Source organism: Coloeus monedula (assembly GCF_965178545.1).
Source record: "Coloeus monedula genome assembly, chromosome: Z".
Classification (NCBI taxonomy): Eukaryota; Metazoa; Chordata; class Aves; order Passeriformes; family Corvidae; genus Coloeus; species Coloeus monedula.
The window spans coordinates 61,995,253-62,019,399 of NC_138822.1; the positions used below are offsets into that span (position 1 = coordinate 61,995,253).

The 24,147-nt window shown below is 37.7% G+C and overlaps 1 protein-coding gene across 1 annotated transcript in view; it reads left to right on the top strand.

The window, feature by feature from the left end:
• The window catches only part of JMY (junction mediating and regulatory protein, p53 cofactor), a 67,564-nt gene that overhangs the window by 7,101 nt on the left and 36,316 nt on the right, over positions 1-24,147 (top strand). Inside the window, exon 2 of the mRNA XM_082301025.1 lies at positions 13,858-14,031. Within this exon, the coding sequence (XP_082157151.1) occupies positions 13,858-14,031 (174 nt within the window). The remainder of the gene's footprint in view (positions 1-13,857; positions 14,032-24,147) is intronic.

The following is a 24,147-nucleotide window of genomic DNA, read 5'->3' on the forward strand; positions in this document are numbered from 1 at the left end:
GTTGCTTTCATTGGTAAGACCCTGTCTCTGGGTTTCCTTTCTATTTATTTCTGGGTGTAATATTTTTGTAGTAATATCAAATGTATGGCTGTGAGTTTTTTGGATTACTAATGGCAAACATTACCCATTCAGACAAATCTGAACACTTGGTGGACTTCTTTGTTTAGGATTTGCTTCTGGAAGGGTGTTAAAAAACACTTCCAGTCATTCAGCAAATCTTTAAATTTTGTTTTAAAGGAAGTTGAGTACTTCTGATTTCTTAAATGCATAAAACAACCCAAAATGTTTATTATCTACTGTTACAATACTTTTCAAAATGCATTTGTAGGCAAGTGGTTCTGACCTTCTTTTGGAAAAATGCTGTGATATTGGTGTGATGGAACTGGATGGCTTTGGTTGGTTTTTTTTTTTATCTGAAAAATGTAATTTAAATAAACAGTTAGCATTTGTTTGTGGTGACTTGCAGACAATTTGTGTGGGTCATCTAAAATTGATAGTAGCACAACTTTTCACGCAACAGTATTGCATCATGACTTGTTTTGAGCTACTTTAGGGAGAGAGTGTTGTAAAAGATTTTCAAAAACTTAGAATCATAGATTATTATGTTAGAAGGGACCTTACTGTGTTTTCTAGTTGAACCCCATGCTTAAAATAGAACTAGTTTTGATTAGGGCTTTCTTTTTTTTAAAAGAAAGCCTGAACTTTAAAAAACATTGCATGTTTTATATCTGTTGTAAAGAAATTTAAAAAATGAAGAAGAAGAAGAAATGAAAAGAAAAATAAATTAATGTATTAATTAAGTTGTGAAACTTTCGAGGGGAAAAATCTGTAGATCAGGTCCAGAAGTTTCTAAAAGTTTGTAATTTTTCTATGGTGTAAATAGTCTTGTGGCTTCAGAGCCTAAAATCTTTAGTCTTCAGTAATGTATTAGTTGTTCATGATCATCAGATGTCCAAATATTAAATTGTATCATTTTGTCACTTCAGAGTAGTATAATTCAGAAAATACTCACATATGGGAGGAGGTTAAAAAAAATCCCAAACTACTTGCAATATTGGAGGTGTTCTGGAAGAGTTGAATAAATAGGTAAATGGTACGTATAATTTCAAATGTGTTTTATCATGCATGGTTTTTATTTCACTATAACTTTTAAATTGAGTATCCTTTTCCATTCATTTCTCCCTAAGAACAGGAATAAAACCAATCCAAACAATTAGCACCACTGAATGCAAGTCTGTGTTCCCCTGGTGCTCATATAAATTGCTTTTCCCTGATACACTGTTCTGTTATGAAAGTGATTTAATAGCTTGTAATTTACTGTATTTGCTGTTAAGGTAGGAGGAAAAGTGTGCATGATACAGGATCTAAGGATTGTCTTGATATCTTATTTAGCCTTTCGTTATTAATAGTGGACTGTAAATATGTTCTCTCTACTGGGCTTTTTTTTGGACATTTTCAGCTTTTAAATAAAATTCCCGTTATTTGAGCTTGGAAACTTTAAAAATTGCATTTAGGGATGTGAAATGCTGTTTCTTTATGCCTGTCTGTCCATGATTTCACTGTTGGATGAGGTGCTGTAGAGGCTGAACTCTACCAGCATTGAAAGAATACACAGAGAACCGTTTTGAGTTACCTCTCAGCTGTCACCCACCTTAAATTAAGGAGGTTCATCAGCTGTGTTGTTGAAGGGAGTTGAAGAACTGCACCATCAGCTTGCTAGTGTTGATGGGGGGGGATGCTATCACTTTCTGTCCTCCCCCCATCAGCTTTGTGTTCCTTCCTGTTCTGCTTCTCTGTTCTTGTGGTATGCTGATTCAACTCAATAAATCTCAGTAAATTACTCCAAGAGAGACTACAGAGTAGTTTTCTGCCAGGTGCTGAGTTAGTTTGTTGAAGGATCTGAGAAGTACTAAAGCCAGTGAAGTAGAGGAGAGGGCACCTGAGACCAGAAGGAACATGGAATCAAAGTAGACTGTGAAGAAGAGAGGCAAGTGGGGGATGGGAAGTAGAATCTTCTTTTGATAGGAGCAAGCTATTGGGTCAGCTTTAAAAAGCAAATTCACCTGCACAAGTACTTAGAATCTGGTGTTATCGTAATGCTTTACCTGCTTTGAATTGGATTTTTAAAAGTCTGACAGTAGACTTATCAGACATTTGAGAATTATTTGTTACCATGCCAAATGCATTGTAAAACTGCTAAAAGTACTAATTCAGTGCTGCTGATCTAATTCCCATGAGCTGACTTCACAGTGAAATTGATTGAACATCTTGAATTTTTTTCTCTTCCCATCAAATGTTGTTCTTTGTTTTCATAAAAGAACGTTTACTCTTTACTGTAGATGGGTGTTTGGTTAGGCCTGTGTCCTGACATTGCAAATCTTACATGAAAGATTTTAAGACTAGCACTGTAATATGTGGTAACTAAATGTGTTTGTTGTATGCAAATCTTAGTTTGTTTAGATAGTTGTCAGTTTTGAGTATCTTGAGTATATTTTCCTGACTAACAGCATGGTTCAGAAGCACAGAAGAAGATAATCTGTGGACCAGAAGTTATAGTATTTTATGGCACAGCCTGAGCACGTATGTAATGTATGTTCTCAGTCTTCTGACTTGCAGAAAAAAAAATTACTTAGAACTCATTAGGATACCTGTAAAATAAGTTCTTTGCCAAGCCTTCAGGGTGGGGTTTTGCCTAAAGTCTTTTTGTTCAGAGTTACTATGTTCCTACCTACCACTGATTCATTAGTGACTTTATCTTTTAGTTATTTTGCCCCTTTTCAAAGGAAAGGAGTACCAAAATGCTGTAATAAGTCTGAAATACAGATCTAAACAGATCTATTTTATTAGTCGAAGTATGTTACAATGTAAATACCTATTTCTGTGTTACTGACGGGAAAAGGAAAACCTAGCACTCCTGTATAATGAGTGCTCCGATGCAGTTAGCCCTTGTTTGCTATGACTTATATGCTAAAGTAATACACTAAATTCAAACGAATACCTGGTATTTATAAACACTCATTTGACATGACAGTCTAACTCAGGAGTTGCACAGCCACATCACACAGCAAGGTATGGTGACCAGACAAGTACCAGCTAAAAAAAACCCCACATGGCGTTACATGTTTGTCTTGTTTACAGGGAAGGAGATGCATAGTGTGTAATTGTTGATGTCTCCCTCCCAAGCTTTCAGAAGAGATCTAGTGTTCCATATGTTGTTGTCAGAGCTGACAGCTTTATGCCTGAGCCTTGTGATTTTCCAACAAGTTACGTATGTACATACAGTTCTGCTGAGATTTCTGTTTAGGATTTTGTGTGGGAGAAATTGCATTGTTCAGTAATGATGCATACATGGAAGTAATGTTTTGGCTCACTTGGCTGCATTAAAATACTACTTCAGTTTTTGTCAGTCAGTTCAGTTCTCTTCCTTTTCTGTGGAGTTACATTATTGGTAGTATGTTGCAATGAGATGTGTTTTGCTAGGCTGTGTAAATGATCTGGACAAAAGCAGTTGTTACTGTCCAGGAGCTGTTAACCTGAGTATAAGTGAAGATAACTGATAGGAGTGAAAAGAAGCCTAGCAGTCTGCTGGTCATACGCTTCTGGGTTGCACTCTTGTGGTGGGTAGATTTTGTCCACCAGGTGCCCACCAGGGCTGCTCTGTGACTCCCCTCCTCAGCTGGATAGGGTGAGAAAATGATAGGGTCAAGATAAGGACAAGAAGAGATCACTCACCACTTACTGTCACAGGTGAAAGAGAATCATCTGGGGAAATCAATTTAATCTATTGCCAGTAAATCAGAGTTTGATAATGAAAAGTAAAACCAAATCATAAAACATCGTTACACCACCCTTCCCTTCATCTTGGGCTCAACCTCCCTACGGATTTTTCTACGTTTTCTCCCTGGATGGCTGTATTGGGTTGACCCTGAGTTGATGGACAGTTTTTAAGACCAATTACGCTTCTCACAATTTACATATTTAAACCGCACAGAAAGGCGGGACTTCCCCCTTTGGTCGGAGCTCGCCTGCTGGGAGGTGGGGGCTCCGGAGCCTCCCGGCCCCGCCGGGCCGGGCCGGGGCCACTGCCCCTTTCCCCCTTTCCCAACGCTGCAGCACGGACCCTGGGTGGCTGGGGGGGGACTGCCTCAGAGCCACAGGCAGCTAAAACCAGCCATGGACTGCTCACAGCTAAACCCATCCAGCACGGCTTCTGGGGACCGGCGGGTCCCTCTCCTCTCCACGCGGGGCCGGCGGAGTCAACGGGAGCCGGCAGAGCCTCCTGTCTGCAGCCAGCACACTTCGTGCTGAACTGAAGAAGACACCACGCAGCCAGCAGCACAAAGGGAGCGAGGCTTTCCCCACCGTAAAGCCCGAACAAAAACACCCTTCAGCATGGCGGCGTCAGAGTCAGAGAGAAAGAGAAGTGAGCCATGTGGGACGGAGCTGGAAATAGCGACGGGAGAAAAGAGGGCGGTGCCACGATTCTGGCGCGCAGCTTAAAAGAAACCTTCTTGCATGCCGTGGTAAGAAATTGTAATACCACAAACTGTTTGTCTCTTTAATCCATTTGAAGAACATGGGGGGATGGAGTATCTTCGTGTGCCTGTGAAGATTGTGAAGAATGCCGATGTCAGGCTTTATAGTAGTAAGAGGCTGTTAGAGACTTGTGGCAAAGAAGAGCCTTTGTGTGCAGGCCAAAAGAACTTATCCTTAAAAAGATGAATAACCCCATGTGATGGCCCATGTTTTGCAGTGTGAAGGAACTGTGAGATTTTTCATGGGAGAGATGTTCTACACACAGCAGATTGTTTGTTTCCGGGCGGATCTGCTGTTGGTGGCAGTTTGGGAACCACGTGCAACTGAAGGAAAAACCCTTTTTTTCCCTTAAGCATAAGAGAGAGACTTTTCAAGAACTGGAACACTGACTAACATCCCATGTTTTGTTATCCCTTGTGTGAGCTAGGTAAAAGGAGAGAAGTGCTGGCTGGAGGGGGGGGGGGGGGGGCATTTGCTTTAATTTTGTTTTGTTATTGTCTCTTTACTTTTAATTCTATTAGTAATAAAGCTCTTTCATTGTACTGCAACTGTTTAAGGTTTGTGCCTGCTTTGCTTTTCTCCTAATTCTTATCTCACAGAAGGAAAACAAGTAAGTAATGAATATTTTGAACCAAAACCACTACATTTAATTGGTGTTTCTGCCCGGTTTCGAACTCAACCCGCTACATTAAATGGTGGAGAATGCGGGCAATTAATGGGCACTGTGAGATGAAGATTAATTAGGAGAAAATAATAAGCAGAGCAAGTATAAAGTTATAAAATTAAGAAGAATAATAGAAGAAATTTACTTTGTAGAAGTGGTAAATATTCTAGGGGTGGAGGTTTATGTAATTTGTTTTCTTTTATCTCTGGTTTTGCTATTTTAAGCAATTTTTGGATATGTAAATTTTAAGAAGCGAGGGGTGGAATGTATTGGGTTGACCCTGAGTTGATGGACAGTTTTTAAGACCAATTACGCTTCTCACAATTTACATATTTAAACCGCACAGAAAGGCGGGACTTCCCCCTTTGGTCGGAGCTCGCCTGCTGGGAGGTGGGGGCTCCGGAGCCTCCCGGCCCCGCCGGGCCGGGCCGGGGCCACTGCCCCTTTCCCCCTTTCCCAACGCTGCAGCACGGACCCTGGGTGGCTGGGGGGGGACTGCCTCAGAGCCACAGGCAGCTAAAACCAGCCATGGACTGCTCACAGCTAAACCCATCCAGCACGGCTTCTGGGGACCGGCGGGTCCCTCTCCTCTCCACGCGGGGCCGGCGGAGTCAACGGGAGCCGGCAGAGCCTCCTGTCTGCAGCCAGCACACTTCGTGCTGAACTGAAGAAGACACCACGCAGCCAGCAGCACAAAGGGAGCGAGGCTTTCCCCACCGTAAAGCCCGAACAAAAACACCCTTCAGCATGGCGGCGTCAGAGTCAGAGAGAAAGAGAAGTGAGCCATGTGGGACGGAGCTGGAAATAGCGACGGGAGAAAAGAGGGCGGTGCCACGATTCTGGCGCGCAGCTTAAAAGAAACCTTCTTGCATGCCGTGGTAAGAAATTGTAATACCACAAACTGTTTGTCTCTTTAATCCATTTGAAGAACATGGGGGGATGGAGTATCTTCGTGTGCCTGTGAAGATTGTGAAGAATGCCGATGTCAGGCTTTATAGTAGTAAGAGGCTGTTAGAGACTTGTGGCAAAGAAGAGCCTTTGTGTGCAGGCCAAAAGAACTTATCCTTAAAAAGATGAATAACCCCATGTGATGGCCCATGTTTTGCAGTGTGAAGGAACTGTGAGATTTTTCATGGGAGAGATGTTCTACACACAGCAGATTGTTTGTTTCCGGGCGGATCTGCTGTTGGTGGCAGTTTGGGAACCACGTGCAACTGAAGGAAAAACCCTTTTTTTCCCTTAAGCATAAGAGAGAGACTTTTCAAGAACTGGAACACTGACTAACATCCCATGTTTTGTTATCCCTTGTGTGAGCTAGGTAAAAGGAGAGAAGTGCTGGCTGGAGGGGGGGGGGGGGGGGGCATTTGCTTTAATTTTGTTTTGTTATTGTCTCTTTACTTTTAATTCTATTAGTAATAAAGCTCTTTCATTGTACTGCAACTGTTTAAGGTTTGTGCCTGCTTTGCTTTTCTCCTAATTCTTATCTCACAGAAGGAAAACAAGTAAGTAATGAATATTTTGAACCAAAACCACTACAATGGCATAGGAAGAAAAGGGAAGCTGGGTTGTGGTCAGTTCATCATCTGTTTTCTTTACCACACCTTCCTCTTTGTGCTCTTCCCCTGCTCTAGCATGGTGACCCACCTACAGGAGACAGACCTTCATGGACTTCTGGCAGTACAAGTCCATCTCATGGGGTGCAGTCCTTGGGGACCAGACTGCTCCAGTGTCTGTCCTCCATGAGATCATAGCTCTTGTCAGAAAACTTCTCCAGCACGGAGTCCCTTGTTCATGGGGCCACAGGTTGCCAAGAACCTGCTCCAGCATGGGCTCTCTATGAAATGTTTTACTTCAGGGCCCATCCATCTGCTCCAGTATGGCATCTTCCACAGCTTGCAAGGGAATCTCTACACTGGTGTTTGTAGAACCTCCTCCAGCTTCTTCTTTACTGACCTTGGTGTGTGCAGAGTTGTTCCTCTCACCTGTTCTTGCTCCTTTCTTGGGCTTCAGTTGTTGTGCCAGCAGTCTTTCCCCATCTTGAATGCATTATCCCAGAGATGCTATGTGGTTGCTGATGGATTTGGCCTTGGCCAGTGGCGGGTCCATCTTGGAGCTCACTGGCTTTAGCTCTGTTGGACATGGGGGACACTTCTGGCATCTTCTCACAGATGCCACTTCTGTAGCCCCCCTGGTACAAAATCCTTGCCACCCACCCATAACATCTCTGCACACGTGTGCTGAGGTACATAGGCTCGCTGTGTGCAGGTGAAGGACTGTTTTAAGTAGTGTTTAAAGGGGAGTAACATAGTTCATTTTATGTTAGCAGCTCTTCAGAGAAGCCTAGATAACACATCTTATGGACATGTTGTTTCTTACTTTTTTGTGTTTTAAACACCCCATGTTTTGCTTTCCAGTATCTCTGTTGGGTTCTCTTCTGTTTGCTGTTCATTTTTTTGAATACATGTGAACTTGGATCTTGTTTGTTATGTACATTTTATGTGTGCTTTTGGTTTAATTAGTTGAATTAGCTCAGCTCTTCTTTAAACAACCATTTAAAAAACCTTCTCCAAATCCAGACAATAAACTTGGCAGTGCACTTCAAGTCCCTGTCTTCAGAAGCATCTTTGAAAAAAAACTGGACACTTTTTGTGCACTCAGTAGGTGGTCAATTGCTGTGTTGTTTCCAAATAAGTTAGTATGGAATTCACTTGTTTTTTATCTTTTGTAAATCTGAAGAGGTTAGACAGATGTGGTGCTGGATCCAGCACTTCCCATGCTAGTCAGTATTATCTAATTTATTTATGACATCCTCCCTCCATATCTAGATTTTGCGTTCTCTTAGATGATTTCTGCCCTAGCAGTAAAATGTACTTCAGATCGGTGTGGGAGAGTCAGGCTTTGGTCTGTTACTGCTACAGTAATGCAGCTGATATTTTTTTACTACAAAGGTAAGGATTATTGATGGCAATGCAATCATGCAAACAGCTGGATGTCCTGGCGAGTCTTAAGCTTTTAACTATAATGTGTGATGTTTAAGTACAGGATCACATGTTTGTGAGAGTGAGAAAAGCAGTTTGCCTGTAGTGAAGATTTAATGTAATTGAGACTCCTGCTTATTGTCAGGACATGTGGGAGTGTGTTTGCTTTTAACAATGATTTTGTTTGTTTAAAGAGAAACAGTTCTAAGCACATTCTGATGCAAAAAAAGGGTTGCCTTCTAAGTTCAGTTGCTAAAATTTTGTATACAGGTTTTATGTACTCTGTAGCTTTACTTCTTTATAACTCATTGTCTGAGGCTCATTGTGGAGTATTTCCAGTGCATCATCAGGAGAGTTGAGAATTTTGCTCTTAGGACTGCTGTTCTCAGGACAAAGAATGGAGTATCTAAAAACTTCTCTGCAGTACTCCTCTCCAACAACAGCTATCCATAGTTTTACCTGTGAAACTGAATATGCTTCAATTTAAATCTTCAGAACTCTTCTTGGAAATGGCACGTAATACTGTCAGGCATCTCACAATCTAAATTCATAGTAAAATAGGGTATTCTGTAGTTATTTTAGAACTATGAAGGAGTTTAGGAAGATAGTGAAAAATATTTTTATGAATGATTTTATCTAAAAATGGTTATGTGTCATATCACAATGTTTTTACAAAATGCACCAAAAAATAGGAGCAGCAGGGAAAGTTTTGGGAGTATTAGTGAAGGAAATGTAAGACTTGACTCTTCTGTGATTAAATCAAGCTTTGGATTATGCCTCCAGCTGAGGTCAACCTGCTCATAATTACACTGTCTTCTGTAATGCTTTTAAAGCTTTTTGAACAAAATTTTAAAAATACAGAAGACAGAAATAATCTCTATTATATAGTTCAAATATATGTGCTGTTAAATTGAAAAACAAAAGTGTTTCCTGCTGGCTAGAGTGTATCTGCATAATAGTTGCCTAAAATATATGGATTCGTTTAGTTGTGAACAATGTAACATCTGTGAAACATGATTCTTAAAATAAATGCAGCATTCAATGGGTATAGAGCTAGTCAAGCCTGTACAGGATGTTACTCTGCTCTCCTCCGCCCACTTCTTTAAATAATATAATTTAAAAAATTGTGAAAGTCAAAAATTCATACTGAGACTGTTGAAGTAAATGAGCAGTAACACTGAATGTCTGTGCTGAGAACGTCTTCACTGGGGCATAAAACATGCCACAAAAATGGTTCGTGTATTTTATGCCAGCACCTTGAAAACTGCCTGGCTTTAATGTTGCAGGTTGGTCTAGACACTTGGCTAGGTACTGATTTAGGTACTGCCTAAATGTGTGTGTGAAAATGGGAGTATACAGAATGAAACTACCTGTGAGTCTGTGGAAGGCGTGGTTTCCATTATGACATTAATTCTGTGCTAGTCCCAGCATCCCAGGTATCTAGTAGTCTGAATACTATCTGGATGGCAGCCAGCAAAAAAATGCTTCAGCTAACTTTGATCTGGAACAGGAAAGCTCCATCAGACTGCATTATAATGGGAGGTGCTCTGTGCAGCCAGTTTTTCACCATCTATTTCCCGTGTCAGTGCCCCTTACAGGCTGGTGGCAATAAAGCACCTGGACTCTTAATCCGGTTAACAAGGCTCTGTCTAGAAGTAGAATCAAAGCTACTGTGGTCTTCTGTTCATACCACACTGGGTTGTTAAAGACTTGGTGATTGGTACTCACTCCAGTTCCAAAATGTGAGAGAGAACAGTTCTGTATTCCTTTAAACCATTTATACAGAATCGTTTAGGTCAGAGAGGACCTTTAAGATCACCAAGTCCATCCATTAATGTAGCACTGCCAAACCCACGGCTAAACCAAGTCCCTAAGTGCTACATCTGCACATCTTTTAAATACCCCCAGGGCTGATGACTGAGCCTCTTTGCTGGACAGCCTGTCTCAGTGCTTGACAATCCTTTTTGTGAAGAAATTCTTCCTGCTATCCAATCTAAACCTGGCACAATTTGAGGTTATTTCCTCTTGTTCTGTGACTTGTTTGGGAGAAGAGACCAATCCTCACATGGCTACAACCTTCAGTTAAAAAACAAACTGTACATTTAGTGAAGGAGTAAGACTCCATTAGGATTAACCGCAGCAACCTCCAGCCTGTATTAGGCAAGATTAGGGAAAAGGTTTGGCAGTTGGGAAGGTATTTCCAAGTGCTGTATTAGCTATACCATCTTACTACCTTTTGTTTAGTAAACTTAGAGTTGATTTTTATAGTTAGTTCATATAGTTCAGGTGAACTTTCCTAGAAGCTAATCTACTCAGCTTGGGAAGACTGGATATTTGCTGAAAGGAAAATACACCTTTTTGAGTGGGGTTTTAAGTTAGGTATTGTACCGTTTTGAGAAGTGCTGTGTCTAGAAATCCCATTTCATTTTTTGTAGGTCTTTCCCTCCATCTTTCTTCTCTTGGGGAAAGAAAAGTAGGCAGCACATTGCATATGGAACACTATAGTTTTTCTGCTTCCTGCTTTCTTGGTAGCTGCTAGGGCGAGCAGCAGTTTTTAACCAGAAGGAGTCAGATATTTTGATTTATTTAGGCTAATCTTAAAAAACTTGTTCTCTAGACAATTCACCACTTTCATGAAAGGCATCTTGATGCCTTTCTTGTAGTGAGGGTCCCAAAGCTGAACACAGTATTCAAGCTTTATGTCCAAGGTAAGTGTTTTTCCATGAAAATGGGGTCTGAATAGATGGATGGGTGTAATGAGGCTGTATGTTAGAAGTACTCTCAGGCTGGTTGCTTTCCTACCTGTTTTGAAGAGTAGAAGAATTACTGAATAGCTCATTGATCTTTGCATTAAACCAAATAAGATGATAGCCTTTGGTTTCTAAGTCATTTTCATGTTTCGTTACATCTTTTTTTTTGCAACTGCAGATTAAATGAAATTTTGTCATGGTTTTCATTCAGAAAGCCCTCATTAGTCACAAGTAATTGATTCTGCGTGCATCGTTGCCTTAGGAACAGAGAATGGAAGCTTACCTTGTGTTAATAGTTAAAGAATATATATCTCTAGTTCTTTATTAATCGGTTATGAATAACGTGCCGTCACTTCGGTGTTTGTTTTTTATTGAAGGTTTGGTATTTTTGAAGGAGTTGAGAATTAGGATTTGATTTGATTTAGGTTTTGGGTAAACCCAGCAGCAGACTACATAGGACTGGACACAGACAAGACCATGAAGTTATACCCATTTACTTACCTTTTGTCTGCACAGGAATGTATTGATAATTCATTATTTTATCCCTACTGATTTCAGGGAAGGACATGATTTTTTTTCTGAACAGCCAAGTAGTTGTATGTAGCTACTAGTTTTTAGTGTCCTTAAGATGTCTTTATACTGTACTGATAGTCATAAAATTGAAATGGTCCTTCATTTCTTGGCGCTTTCACTCCAGCTTGTGCAAAGTTGTGCCTGCCTACCAAAATACCAGAACTTTTAAATAGGCTTTAAGAATGGTGTGTGAATAAAAAGAAAAAAGCCCCTGCATTGTATTGTTCTGTCCCTGGAATAAATTTACCTAGGATTCCCCTTTTAATGATATTTAAATTATTAAATTTTCTCATATTGTCATTTTTTGTTGCCCTCTAGAGTTTGTATCCTAGTGGAGTAGTAGGGTTTCATTATGAAACAAAGGTGTAAATTTATTTAATAGTAAGATACTAATAGCCTAAGCAACTAAAAGGACATTGTCATGTACTGGTAGAGCTGCTCTACCCTCTTGCAATGGGTGGCTTGACAAGAAAGATTTAGTAGCTTGATGGAGAGATAATTACAGCTTAGGGACTGCAGAACGATTTCTGATTGTGCTTGGGGAAGGTAGGTATATATAAGGGTGGTATATGGCAACTTTGCTTTTAGGCTCTAGTCACATGGAAGTGGAGCTGAGGAAGATGGTGTCTTCTTAGACTAGACGGTTAAAACAAATAGTGAGTTGGAATAATGTGTGAGATTCATGGGGGCTTAGGTCACGAGTCTAAGAGTATCTGGGTTGCTATAGTTTTAGGTTATGTTATGTGTGTCTAACACTAAAAGTTAATAAAATGCTAGTTTTAGAGACTGTATGCCCAGTGGTGGTGTTCTCAGTGAGAACTCAAATGCTAAAAGATACTGTGTGCTACTGGAACAATAGAAGAGCTTAGCAAATGACTTTGCGATAGGAACAATTCTCTGTGTGAAATTGTTCAGGTAACAAAACTGTTTGCCTTGTGCTGCTGAGGAGTTTCACATCTGTTCTACATGGTCTCTCCCAGACCTTTCTTCTCTGCTAAGCCTTAATAAGGGAAAGCTCTTCCTGTCTTTTCATGGAATCTGACTGTTATTTTGATGCTGAATGTGTAAATGAAGCCACTATGAACATCTCTGTGTTCTGCTCTGCATCCTCTCTCTAGCCTTCTTTAGTGCTTCAAAGTTAGAGTTACAAACCTTAAATAAACTTTCCGTTATGAAGAAAAAAGCTTTTCTTACCCATTCTGGTAACTGAAACACAGTTCACTATACAGAGAGTATTTCACAGATGGCTTAGCATCCAACTTGAATGAACAAATAGAAGATAGGATGTATTTATTCCACAGTGTTCCTAATCTTCGTTAAGTTTAAATAAACTTGGACTGTGAATATATGCTTTTGAGATGATAAGGACAAGAGACTGACTTAGAAAATTACGTAAGAGGGGAATTAATCTCAGGTAGTCTTGTCTTTGTAAATGCATCAAGTATTCCACATGTCTGTATGAGATTAGCTTTTATTAAACAACTGAATATTTTTTATTAGAAATGGTGAAGGGTTTCCAGCACCATGTAAAGTCTGCTCAGGCAAATGCCGAAAATAGATGCAAAGGGAGCATATACAATAAAAAAATCATACATTGTATCTAGTTTGTACAAACGTGAATTTTCTGCTTCATAGGCACTAAAAGACAGAACAGACAGACATTGATGTTGTATTTTCTTATATGAATTAAGGTAGTTTTATACTAACATCTAAGTATTTTTTAAAGATTATAACGCTTAGGTAATTCCCCTTGTAAAGTTAAAATTAATGAAAACTTCATACATTTGAAGTTTTGTGATTAAACTTTCTAGGAAGTTTTGTTTTGTATAGATTCCTTTCTGTGTCTGAAGCCACACTGATGTGGTGGGGGCTGTGTGGGTCTAAATAATAGACTGACAAAAAAACCACAAAACCAAAAATTCTCAAAAATGTAGGAAGTTCAAAATGCAACTCCTCTTCTTGTCTCCTTTTCTATCACTCTTTTTCTCCCTGCTCTGATACTCAAAAATGGGAAGTGTCTGAAGTAGCATACCGGATTGCTACATTAAATTGTTGTTCTACGTTGGTTTTTTCTGCTGTCTTTGTGCTCATATTCATTACCTTCCAATAATTTTTGGAAATGAAAAGATCCATCTGAGTGCTGGTCAGTTAAGGTTGTCAGAGATGTGCTTATACTTAACTGGTTAAGTTGAAGATTTGTGTCCGGGACTATGATTGTTTTGTTTTGTTTGTCTGGTGATTTTGTGGGAAGGAGAAGATGATGCATGAGGATAGGCTAAAAAATGTTTTTTAAATTACTTTCACTTTCAGCAGGAATGTTCCAATATTTTCATTAAAACTCGTACTTTTTCTTCAGCTTCTGGAAAAACATAAGAATACAGAAAGTATGGTAGAGCTGCTTGAACTGTACCAAATGGAAGATGAGGCCTACAGTAGTCTTGCAGAAGCAACCACGGAGCTCTACCAGTACTTACTGCAACCATTCCGAGATATGAGGGAACTTGCGATGCTTAGAAGACAGCAGATAAAGGTAGGGCAAAGGCAACTGAGATTCTTATTAATTGGGACGTTCTTCCTATTTACTAGTTCTGTTATGTGGTATATGAAGTGTTATTTTTCCACTAGATGATGACCCTATTTTTCTGGGCTCTTCACTCAGATGCGTGCTTTTGAAGAGTGAGGACGTCTGACATACGTAGCTAAACACCGTCTGTTTATCTTACTATCTTACCCTTCAAATGCATGGCTGAATTAAAGAGGTCAAACTTAAAATGTTGTGGTTACTGGGAATATTGAGTAATATATAAAATACAAAGAGATGTGCAGTATTTATATTATTGTTAATTCTAGAAGATTACATAGGAAGTTACTTTTCATTTTAGTTTCCTGAGATTATCTGGTGAATTGAGGGAAGTCAGTAGCTTTTTATGTGATGTTGCAAAAGACTTAAACACATGGAACCATATTAAAATATATAATTTGTTGTAACACTTGAGCAGTATATTTTCCTAAGAGCTAAAAAAGCCATCTGAAGAATACCACTTTTTGGTAAAATTGTTCTAGAATGAGTGTTTGTTATATTTGAAAGTAATTCTAATCCTGAATGCTTAGCCACAATTAACCAATGTTGTCTTTATTGCATTGTAGAAGTACTTTGGATAAAATTATTAGTTCCTATGCAGATTATTAAGACTGCAGCCTTCTGATTCTAAGCTAAAATTTTGTTTCGTTTAACTTTTATTGTAAATGTAATTTTCTCTCAGCTTGACACCTAGTTCAATTAGCCAACATTATTTTTACTGTTTTCAACTTAAAAACAGTGTTTCTCTCTGATTTTGAGAAGAATGAGGGAGGGAGGCAAAAGGATTTACGGTGTACTAGTTTTATTTTGATTGTGTGCCTAAAGTAATTTTTCAGGAATCTCAGCAATCTTAAATGAACTTGGTTTTATACTGTGGTGATGTTTTAGCTATAAGTGCTTTTTTTTTCTCCTGAATGATAAATGTTGCTGCACAGAGAATTGTCACGAATATTTTTTTCAGATGTATTACACAGTTGAAGACTATAAACACGACATTTATTAAAAAGCATTCTTCAAAGCATGATGAAATAATTCCCATTTTATTTGAATTAATAGTAGAGAAAAAGATTGTTCTTTTGTAAAATAAGAGAAGGTAAATATTACAGTGAGTAGAAATACATATTAAGAGTTGTGTTTTGCTATGTTTCGTTTTTTTTAAACCTCAGTACTCTCTTGAATTCCAGTTTTAAAATGCATCATTTCATATTCTTCCTGAAGGAGTAATATTGGTAAACTTCAGAGGTGTGTTCTGTGGTTGACTGTTTTAGTTGTATGTAATTTCTTCTAATGTACATTATGTTTTCTTCCTAATTTGGCAATTTTTGAGTTAAAAAACTTGGTCATCTGTATAATGCAGTAGAGAAAGATGCCATCTCTTGTTTTTCCTTTCATCGTTTGAGAGAAAGCAGTGCTTGTATCTATGATGACAAAACATATACTATAATGGGTAGCTAGGGTTGAAGAAATGCTTTATAAATAGAACTTGTGCATGAAATGGTTTGTATTAACTTGTTGCATATGTTTTTCTGGCAGGCTTTAATGTTTTAGACGTTTTGTGTAGTAGGTATCTGTTTCTGATTTGTGGGGAAGTTGTTTTTGTTTGGTTTTGGGTCTTGGGGGTTTTTTTTAAGAATTTGGGAGATTTTAAGTATTTTAATCAGATTAATTTTGTCAGTTTTCACAGTGAGTTTAGAAGGAAGTTAATACATCACCTGTAATCTTTGGGAAGAGTGTTTTCTCCTTTTGGAGCAAGACATAAAAATTGGAATATATGTCATCTGGTGTTAAATTTCTGCTGTTCTGTGAAATTTTAAGGAAGATACAAGCCTACAGGAGGCAAGGGAGAAACAAGTTCTGTCTAATCAGTGGAAGCTTTTTAGAGAAGGACATCTCTATTGTATCCAGATTCCTTCTTTGGAAAAGAACCCCACCAAACAACAAACCAAAAATGAAACAACCCAGAATGAAAATTCATAACAAAGTTAAAAAACGTGTGGAAGCTTGGAAATGCAGATTACTGTTGCCCATGATAGAATCTTGGTTTTTTATATATTTTAATTTGATTGTACACTAATTTGTCAGTTGTATTTGCTTCATTTAGTGTAAAGGATGGAACATTTAGGTGTGTGAGGAGTCAAAGCTGTTTTGTGAAGCACTTAAATATTTCTAGATTTGAAAAACAGAGTGAAAAAAGTATAAAATCATGAAAGGAGAAAAGGGTAGGTTGTTATGAAATGAAATGTCACTGTGGAAACGTAACTTCTGATGACATTTCTGCTTAATTATGGACTAGTCATCTGACCCTAGAACAATGTGTTCAGTAAGCGATGTGCTTCTCTTTTTTGGGCTTCCAGCATCAGAAACCTGGTTTTGTTTATATAAATGCTCTCTATTTGTAAGCGTTGCTCAAATCCATAGGGACTTCCCTCCAAGCATGTCAAGATGCTTACCAGATACCATGCATTCTTGAAAGAGCTGAGCACTGCAAGCACAGCTGTGTTTTGGACTTAAATCTTTATATGTATGAAATGGGAACAACCCTTGCTTGCCTCAAGGCCTTTGAGTGACACAGAAATAAAAGCCAATTTGTAATGAATGGTATTATCAAATTGAGAAATGCCTATCAAAGAAGCAAGTCTGTACTCATTTCAAGATTAAAATATAAGATACACTTAGTAGACAAACTTTGTGTTTAGTATGACTATATTTTGTAAGGTGAATGTGAAAAGTTGTATTGATAAGGCAGCCAAACAGTCCCTATGTTCACTGAATGCTGGAGAGGGCATAATAAAGGAATTGAAGGTAGTGTTATAATTTATATATACATAAAAGCTGGGCTGAATTTGTGTAGACATTTTCAGATTTAGTTACAGACTGTTGCTGGTTTAGTTGTAATAGTATGTAAAGACATTCAACCGATGAGTTTTAGCATGTTACTTTTATTATATGGGTTACTGGACCTTTTCTTCCGATTTCGGACTCTCTCATTATATAGGCACCAGGCAAGTGAAGCTTGAAATGCAAATGATGTGTTACATGTTTTGGGCTCTCTGTATATTCTTCCAAGAACTGGGAAGACGGCTGTGAACATAAAACCACAGGACAAACAATGTTCATAGATTATTTTATCTAGCATTAGTGTTGAATTCTAAATGGAATTTAAGATACTCTTTTTTTTTAAGAATTAGACTACTTGGGAGCTAAGAAAAAGTGTTATATTTTTGATTCTAAAAAATCACATTTATGCCCACAATTTTTTCCTTAAAATAAATAATTTCCCTGTGAAAATTTTGCTTATTTTTTTGTATGTGCAGAAAACACATTGCCATAGCAGGAAAGTGGGAGTTAGTAGGCATCAGTAGCTGGAAATACAAAGGCTAACTGCTTCTGAAATTTGGAAAAATCAGAGCAGATATCTCTGCTCTGGTGCCCTTGATTTCAGAAAGTAAATCTAAACTTTGTGAGATCCTCTCTATGCAATGCTGAGTTCTTCAGAAAGTATGGAGGGGCGCGACCAGTTAGTGGTTGATACTTGGCTACAGAACTACTGACAGTTACTGTGATCAAGCTTTAAGTCCTTTAAGACTAAGATATGAAGTATTCTTTGATACAACCAAATCTGCTTATTTAGAAAAGAAAAAAAACGTATTTCAAAAAATAGCTTCATGGGCAAAACCCCCAAAGCCTTTTGTTTCTGTACAGCTGTGTTCAACAGTTTTCATACGGACAAAGAAACTACCTTGCTACTTAGAATTTTAATGGCCGTGGAGTTGTGGACAGTACTTCACAGTCATGATGAATAGGCACCGGGTTTGATCGAATGCCAAGTGAAATCAGTGGGAGGCCTTCTTTTTTCAGGCTTGAGGGGTTTTTTTGATGTCCTGGTATTGGACTAAAGATAAAATGTAACAAATTGCTTCACAACCTACATGTAGATGCCAGCAAAACTTGAAAACACGCATTCTTGAAGGTCTGAGTTGAACTGGTTTTGCTTAACTGGGAACTGATAATATCGCATTACGGGTGAAAGCCTAGAGCCACCATTACCTCCCAGCTCATCTCCAGGAAATAAGAACATTGAAAACTTACCATATGTTAAATACATTAAACACACTCTTAGCTTCGTTGCGTACATGTTAATTATTCTTACATGTTAGTTCACGTAAATGTGGGGAGATTTTGGACTTTAAATACATTAATATTGAGGTCTAGCACTGGAAGCTAGAGATTAGAGCAGCATATATGTTGTTAATTCATAACACCCTGCTTTTAAAAATTTTGGAATCTTTTATTAGTCTGCTTTGCTTCATTTTCAGGCTCGCTTATGCAGATTCTGGTATATTAAAATACAGCTCTGGCTCAACTGTATGTGGATTTGTTTATTTAATACATGGTGGTGAATTGCAGTAGTGAACTTTATAACAAATTTAGCTTTGTTTTATGCAAAATTAAATTCTTAGAAATAAATTACATTTCATTGAATATGTAAAATTTTGGTTAAAAATTAGTTTCATGAAGTATGAAACAAGTCCAAGGGAGAAGAAATTTAGTGATGAGAATAGCTAGCAAAACTGAGAAAGTTATTTTAAAAAGTACTTACAGAATATCCTTTTTAAAAAGTCTCACAATCACCTGAAGATGTTTTGGAGAAGGGAATGGGTTATCAGTACTTCACACTCCTGATTTGTTCCTCCCATACATCAAACAGATAAATTCTGTGTTACTAAATCCACATTTTTTTTATTGGCTCCTGAATAACTGATGTCTTGGTGAGCTGGTTTTTGAACTGTGCATTTTTTCTTAAGCCTCATATAATATTTTGTAGTACATCGTGGACTTCAAGTGAAGAACGTGAAAGCAAAGCTACAGAAGGCATAATGAAAGCCACTAAAGCAACACTGGTTAAAATGTATAGATTATTTGCATGGCATTCAGCTCACTTTCAGTCCTGTACTTTTGTGAACCAGAGCCTCCATGGTTAAGATTAGTGACTTGCTGACAACATGTTGGTGAAAAATGTCTGGTAAAAAACTCTAATGATAGTACTTAGTGGAGAAACTGTAAAACTTCAAAGGATTTTTAACTTTTTTTTTTAATAGACTTGTAGCTGAAGGTGTGTCCTCACATCATCAGGAATAGTACTTAAATAAACTTAACTTTTGAAAAACCTGTAGACTAAGGAAGAAATACAAGTTTATGCAAAATGGTTAGAAACTTCATGGAAAACGTTGCTTGCTCATTTGAGAATCTGATGCAAAATGGTGAATTACGCTGATTGTCTTTATAGTCTGATTCAAAAGGGTTGTATGTCAGTCTCTGTTTACAATCTGAGCTATAAATCCTCTGGACTATTTTATGGACTCAGAACATTTTGCAAACTTAAACTCAGAAGTTTACGGACTTTCTCAAAAAAAAAATGTTCCAAAGAGGTGATCTGATAGAGAGCAGGCTGGTACTCTAAATCATTTAATGAAACTTAGTTCCTGGTGAGAGGTAGCTGACTGCAAAACTGTGGTGTGTATCTGATTGCTTAAATCTGCTTAAATCTGCCTGTCTGCAAAGTGACTAGAGTGCAAGATTGTTTTGGGTGTTCAGCTATAAAACTGATAAGTAAGACTTGTAGAAAAATTTGATTATTTTTGAATTCTGAAAGGTGGTTTTTTTTTTTTTAAAAGTTGCCATAACAAAAGCTGGATAATAAAATAGTAGGTGAAATTTCAATAAATAAAAAGTAGTGCATGTGCAGAAGGTTGATGACAACCTCCAAAAGCATACGTACATATTCATATGCACCTAATTAACTAACTGCTATTCTCAAGGAAAAATGTATAAGAGTTATCTTGACTTTGCTGAAAACAGCTTGCTATTCAGCATTTTGAAAGAGGAAGGAAAAAGGTTTTGAATTACTAGGGTGATAAAAAAACAAGCGCAAAATAGAAAACATCACACTTTGATATACATCAGTGGTATACTTACATCCTGAGGGTCACAGTTTTAGTTTCTTCCTCTCAAAAATGTACCACAGTGTCAGAGTAGTTACAGTATGGAAAGTAAGGGTGTTTCCCAGTTAAACATCCTCAGTGCAAGACCAGAGTAAAAGAATTGGAAAAAGAAGGCAATCCAAAAGAATTGGATTGCCTTGTTTGGAAAGCATGTAATTCCTCTAAGATAAGAAAGATCTATAAATCATGAATGTTAAGGGGTAGAAATTATAGAAAATAGGGGTATTATATCACCTCGATGAACCTGTGGTGTTTTAAAACAACCTACAAATAAAGCAAAACCAAACTCTTAGTACACCTTACATGCTCTGTGGCAGTAATTTCCACAGTTTAACTGTGGACGCCAAATATGTATGTGTTCAGAAGGAGACAGAGTCATCAGTGGCTGTTAATGATTCAGATTAACTATAAGCTCAGGAAGCCTGTAACAGAAGTTGAGAGTTATCCGTGTATCCATACCTTGTCTTAATTTTTTTTTTTCTCAAGTGCTAGTAATGGAGGAAATAGTGCAGAAAAATGTGAAATCAGTGTATCCATTCAAAAAGGCATCTTGATGAAACTTTGAAAGGCTGGTAAACATGCACAAAATTCTAAATTATGTGTCCCTGAGGATTAGAGACAAGGAGGGTGAAACCTAGAAATGTATGTTTTTTTCTTTCCTTTGCAGTGTTGGAGATAAGGAAAGAGAAAAAAGGAGGAGACTTCAATGCAATGTTATTCAGACTGTGGAGGTCAAGGAAAGGGACTGAAGGCCTTCAGAGGTTGAAAAACTTGCTGAGAGGCTAAATTTTGCCAAAAGATTTTTTACCTAAATCTCTAAATAGTTTGAAATCTAATACTTCTTAGTACTTCTTTTTTTCAATAATGCTCTGAAAAAAACCTTTTGTAAGCTTTCATCATATTTGCTAACTTCATACTGAAACTTACAAGGCTTTATTTGCTAGTTGTTACAGTTGTTTTCAGTATCCATGTTCATGGCTATTTATGCCTTTAATCTGATTTCTTCTGGCTAATACTTGTGTCCTTATTTTTCTTTTTTCAGTATATCTGTACATAAAAATTGTCAACCTTATTTTGATGAACTCTTGATAGATATACTTAACATTTTGTCTGTTGTATAAATTACAGATTTTTTAACTGATACTTTAAAAAGCCATCCAATCACTTTCATGCACAAACAGAATCTAGAATGTCTGGAAACACTCAAGCCCACTTGCCTTAGCCTTTGAGTTTACTTGGCTTAAACAACATTTTCAAATACCTGGTAGAATATGTCTTCTTAAAAATACAATTTTTAAAACATAAAAACTTCCTTTTTGAAGGTGAATTCTCTTTTAGTCTAGGATTCAGTCAATGAAGCTGAAATGTATATAAAGGTTTTATGATATACAGATGAATAAATAAGGAAGGCGTAGTGCAGGGTACACTGTTTAGCCTTAATTCTGTCGATTGCTAATATAAAATACTGTAACTTAGTGTTTCTAACACTCTTTACATAAATTCTTACGTGTCTGGTGAAAAACACCAGTTAAATAAACCCAGTCTCCTCTTATGCTTGCCATAACCTATATCTTCTATGATTTTTCTCTTCTGACTACTTCTTAGTTTTTCAGCATTCTCCATAGTTCTGGAAAAAACATTCACCACTGCACTTCTCAGTACAATGACATTATTATTCAGTCTTCTTTCTGTATGTCCTAACATCTTGTTTCCTTTCAGTTTGTTGCTTCCTTTACGGTCTTGACTGAATTGTGTATGTTGTTCTCCGATGTTTGAAGATAATCAAAACTCCTGTATTTTTAGTCCCACATGTCAGGTATTTTGAGGAATCTAGACCATGCAAACTAAATGAGTTTTTATGTATTGAAGTCTGTGTCTGTATTCCTTAGGATAAAAATAGGAAAACTGTATTGCCCTTTTTAAAGCTGAGTGCTTTCACTTAATATATTTAGGGGTGTATGTATAGAATTATAACATATTTGGGGAAATAGTGCTGGGTTTGTGTTAATAGCTGGGAGCACAGTTAAATTAAAAACAACAACAAAAATGTAGGACTAATTTGGAGAAGTCTCTGACCAGATGAAGCTGGAATGCATGCTTTCTAGCTACTATGTCTAGCAGGCTGCGGTTGGAATTGCTTGTTTGACCTCCTGGAGAATGAAGATAGCTGAGCCTTTGATCTGAAACATGTTTTTACATATATTCTATTTTGTGTTTTTCCGCTGTCATCTGCAGTGATGCCATGAAGATTTTTTGCCTTTTCTTTTATACCCCTGTTATACCTTTTTTACAACTTCTGTATTCTTAGTGCTTTTTGCCTACATTCTTGGACTTGTTTGTCAAGCTAAGAGACTAAACATTTTAGAAGCTTCGTAGCTAGGGATCAGTGTGCCCCAAACCCCAAGGTCCTCTCCAGAACACATTCTGTAAACTAAGCTAGAACCATCCAGGGGAGGGCTCCTTAGGGAGGGGGTCTCACTCGAGCCTCTTATTGGGGAATCTTTGATAGATATGCTAATTAGTAAGACCTATAGTGTTATACCTGATCTTTTGGGGGGGAGGCATTTTTTTTTGTGGGGTACGTATTGATGCATATGACCTGGAGGTGTGCACCTGAGGATCCTTAAAATAAATACCAAGGTACAATCCCTTTTCCCCTTCTAACCATGCATGACTCTTGATTTTAAGACCCAGAAAAGGCATCTGCACTAGTCACTCAACTTACTCTTTTTTTTGTTCTTACAGTTAACTGACCTGCTGTTACAGCTCACATTTTTCTCCTTTTCTGCCTATTACAAGTCCATCTAAGAGAAGGATAACAAAGGGAGCTGGGGAGATGTGACACATCCCTGCCTAAGTTATTACATGGCCTGGGCCAAGTCATTTTTTCTGTCAGTCTTGTCCATTCTCCAGAAAAGAACGTGGAAAGTTCTTTTTAGACCTTCACTTAGTAGATGTATAATATATGTGTATCTCATAGTTTCAGGCCTATTTCTCGTATTTTCTTACAATAAGCTTACTTTACTCTCTTCAAAACTCTAGAATTTGCAAACTGTTCCAGAGAAGGATGTTTCCAGTATAGCGTTGCCTCTGTTGATCCATTCTCATTTGTTTACGGGCTAGTTTAGGAACCTCCTTTTAGTTTGTTTTCTCTGAAGAATTCATTTGTTCTCCTTCAGAAACATATCAATACAGTATTGAAATGTGTTCTTTTGTGTTCCATTAGTCTGAAGCAATAGCTGATGAAAATAGGTGTTTGTGTGATGTGTTAAAGTTAATGGCTTCTGCACTTTCTATCCTTTCTTGTGTATTTTGCGACAACCACTTTTGTGAAAGCTGTCATAATTTTCTTAGCTTCAAAGCATCATTTGAAGTAAAACTTGTAAAACATGAAAGTCTACAAAAGCAAGTTGCATCAGCGGGGGAAAAAAATCACAGTGAATTTTACTGTGAAGCTTAGATTCCTCTCAAGGAGAATATAGGGCTTTTAAAGGAAGAATAGCTGGAATGTTTTAATGAGAAAGTGATGAGTAGAAGAGAAACTGTAGATTTGGCTTCTGATCTAGTTGTGAGATGTTTTTCTGTTAGACCAGGCTTTCTCCAGAACTTTTGAGTCCAAATGTGCAATTCCAGACCAAAAGCTCACTTTGTAAAATGTTAGGTAATTGAAAAGCCTTTTAGGTTGGGAAGAAACTTCAACTACATTACAGTTACTTAATTTTTAACTAAAATTTTTATTAAATCAAAAGCAGATACACAGGTTTACAAGAAATGTCATTAGATGACAGCACTTTTTGGTTATTCCTTGCTCACTCTGTCCATTTCAATTCTTTGTTGCCTTCTTTTAGTCATATCTAGCATGGACAATAGTAATTAAAAATTATTTGCTTAGTCTCTAAAATGACATCTCCTCTTCTGTGAGCTATAAAAACTGAAGATGCTTGCATCATAAAGGTGAGCAAAATAAAGCATAAGCAGGTTATGCGTGTATTGCAAACAGTAATGGAACGCAGAAGCACATAAGAGCTTCCATTAATTCCATAATGAGAGTTATTGCCTCACA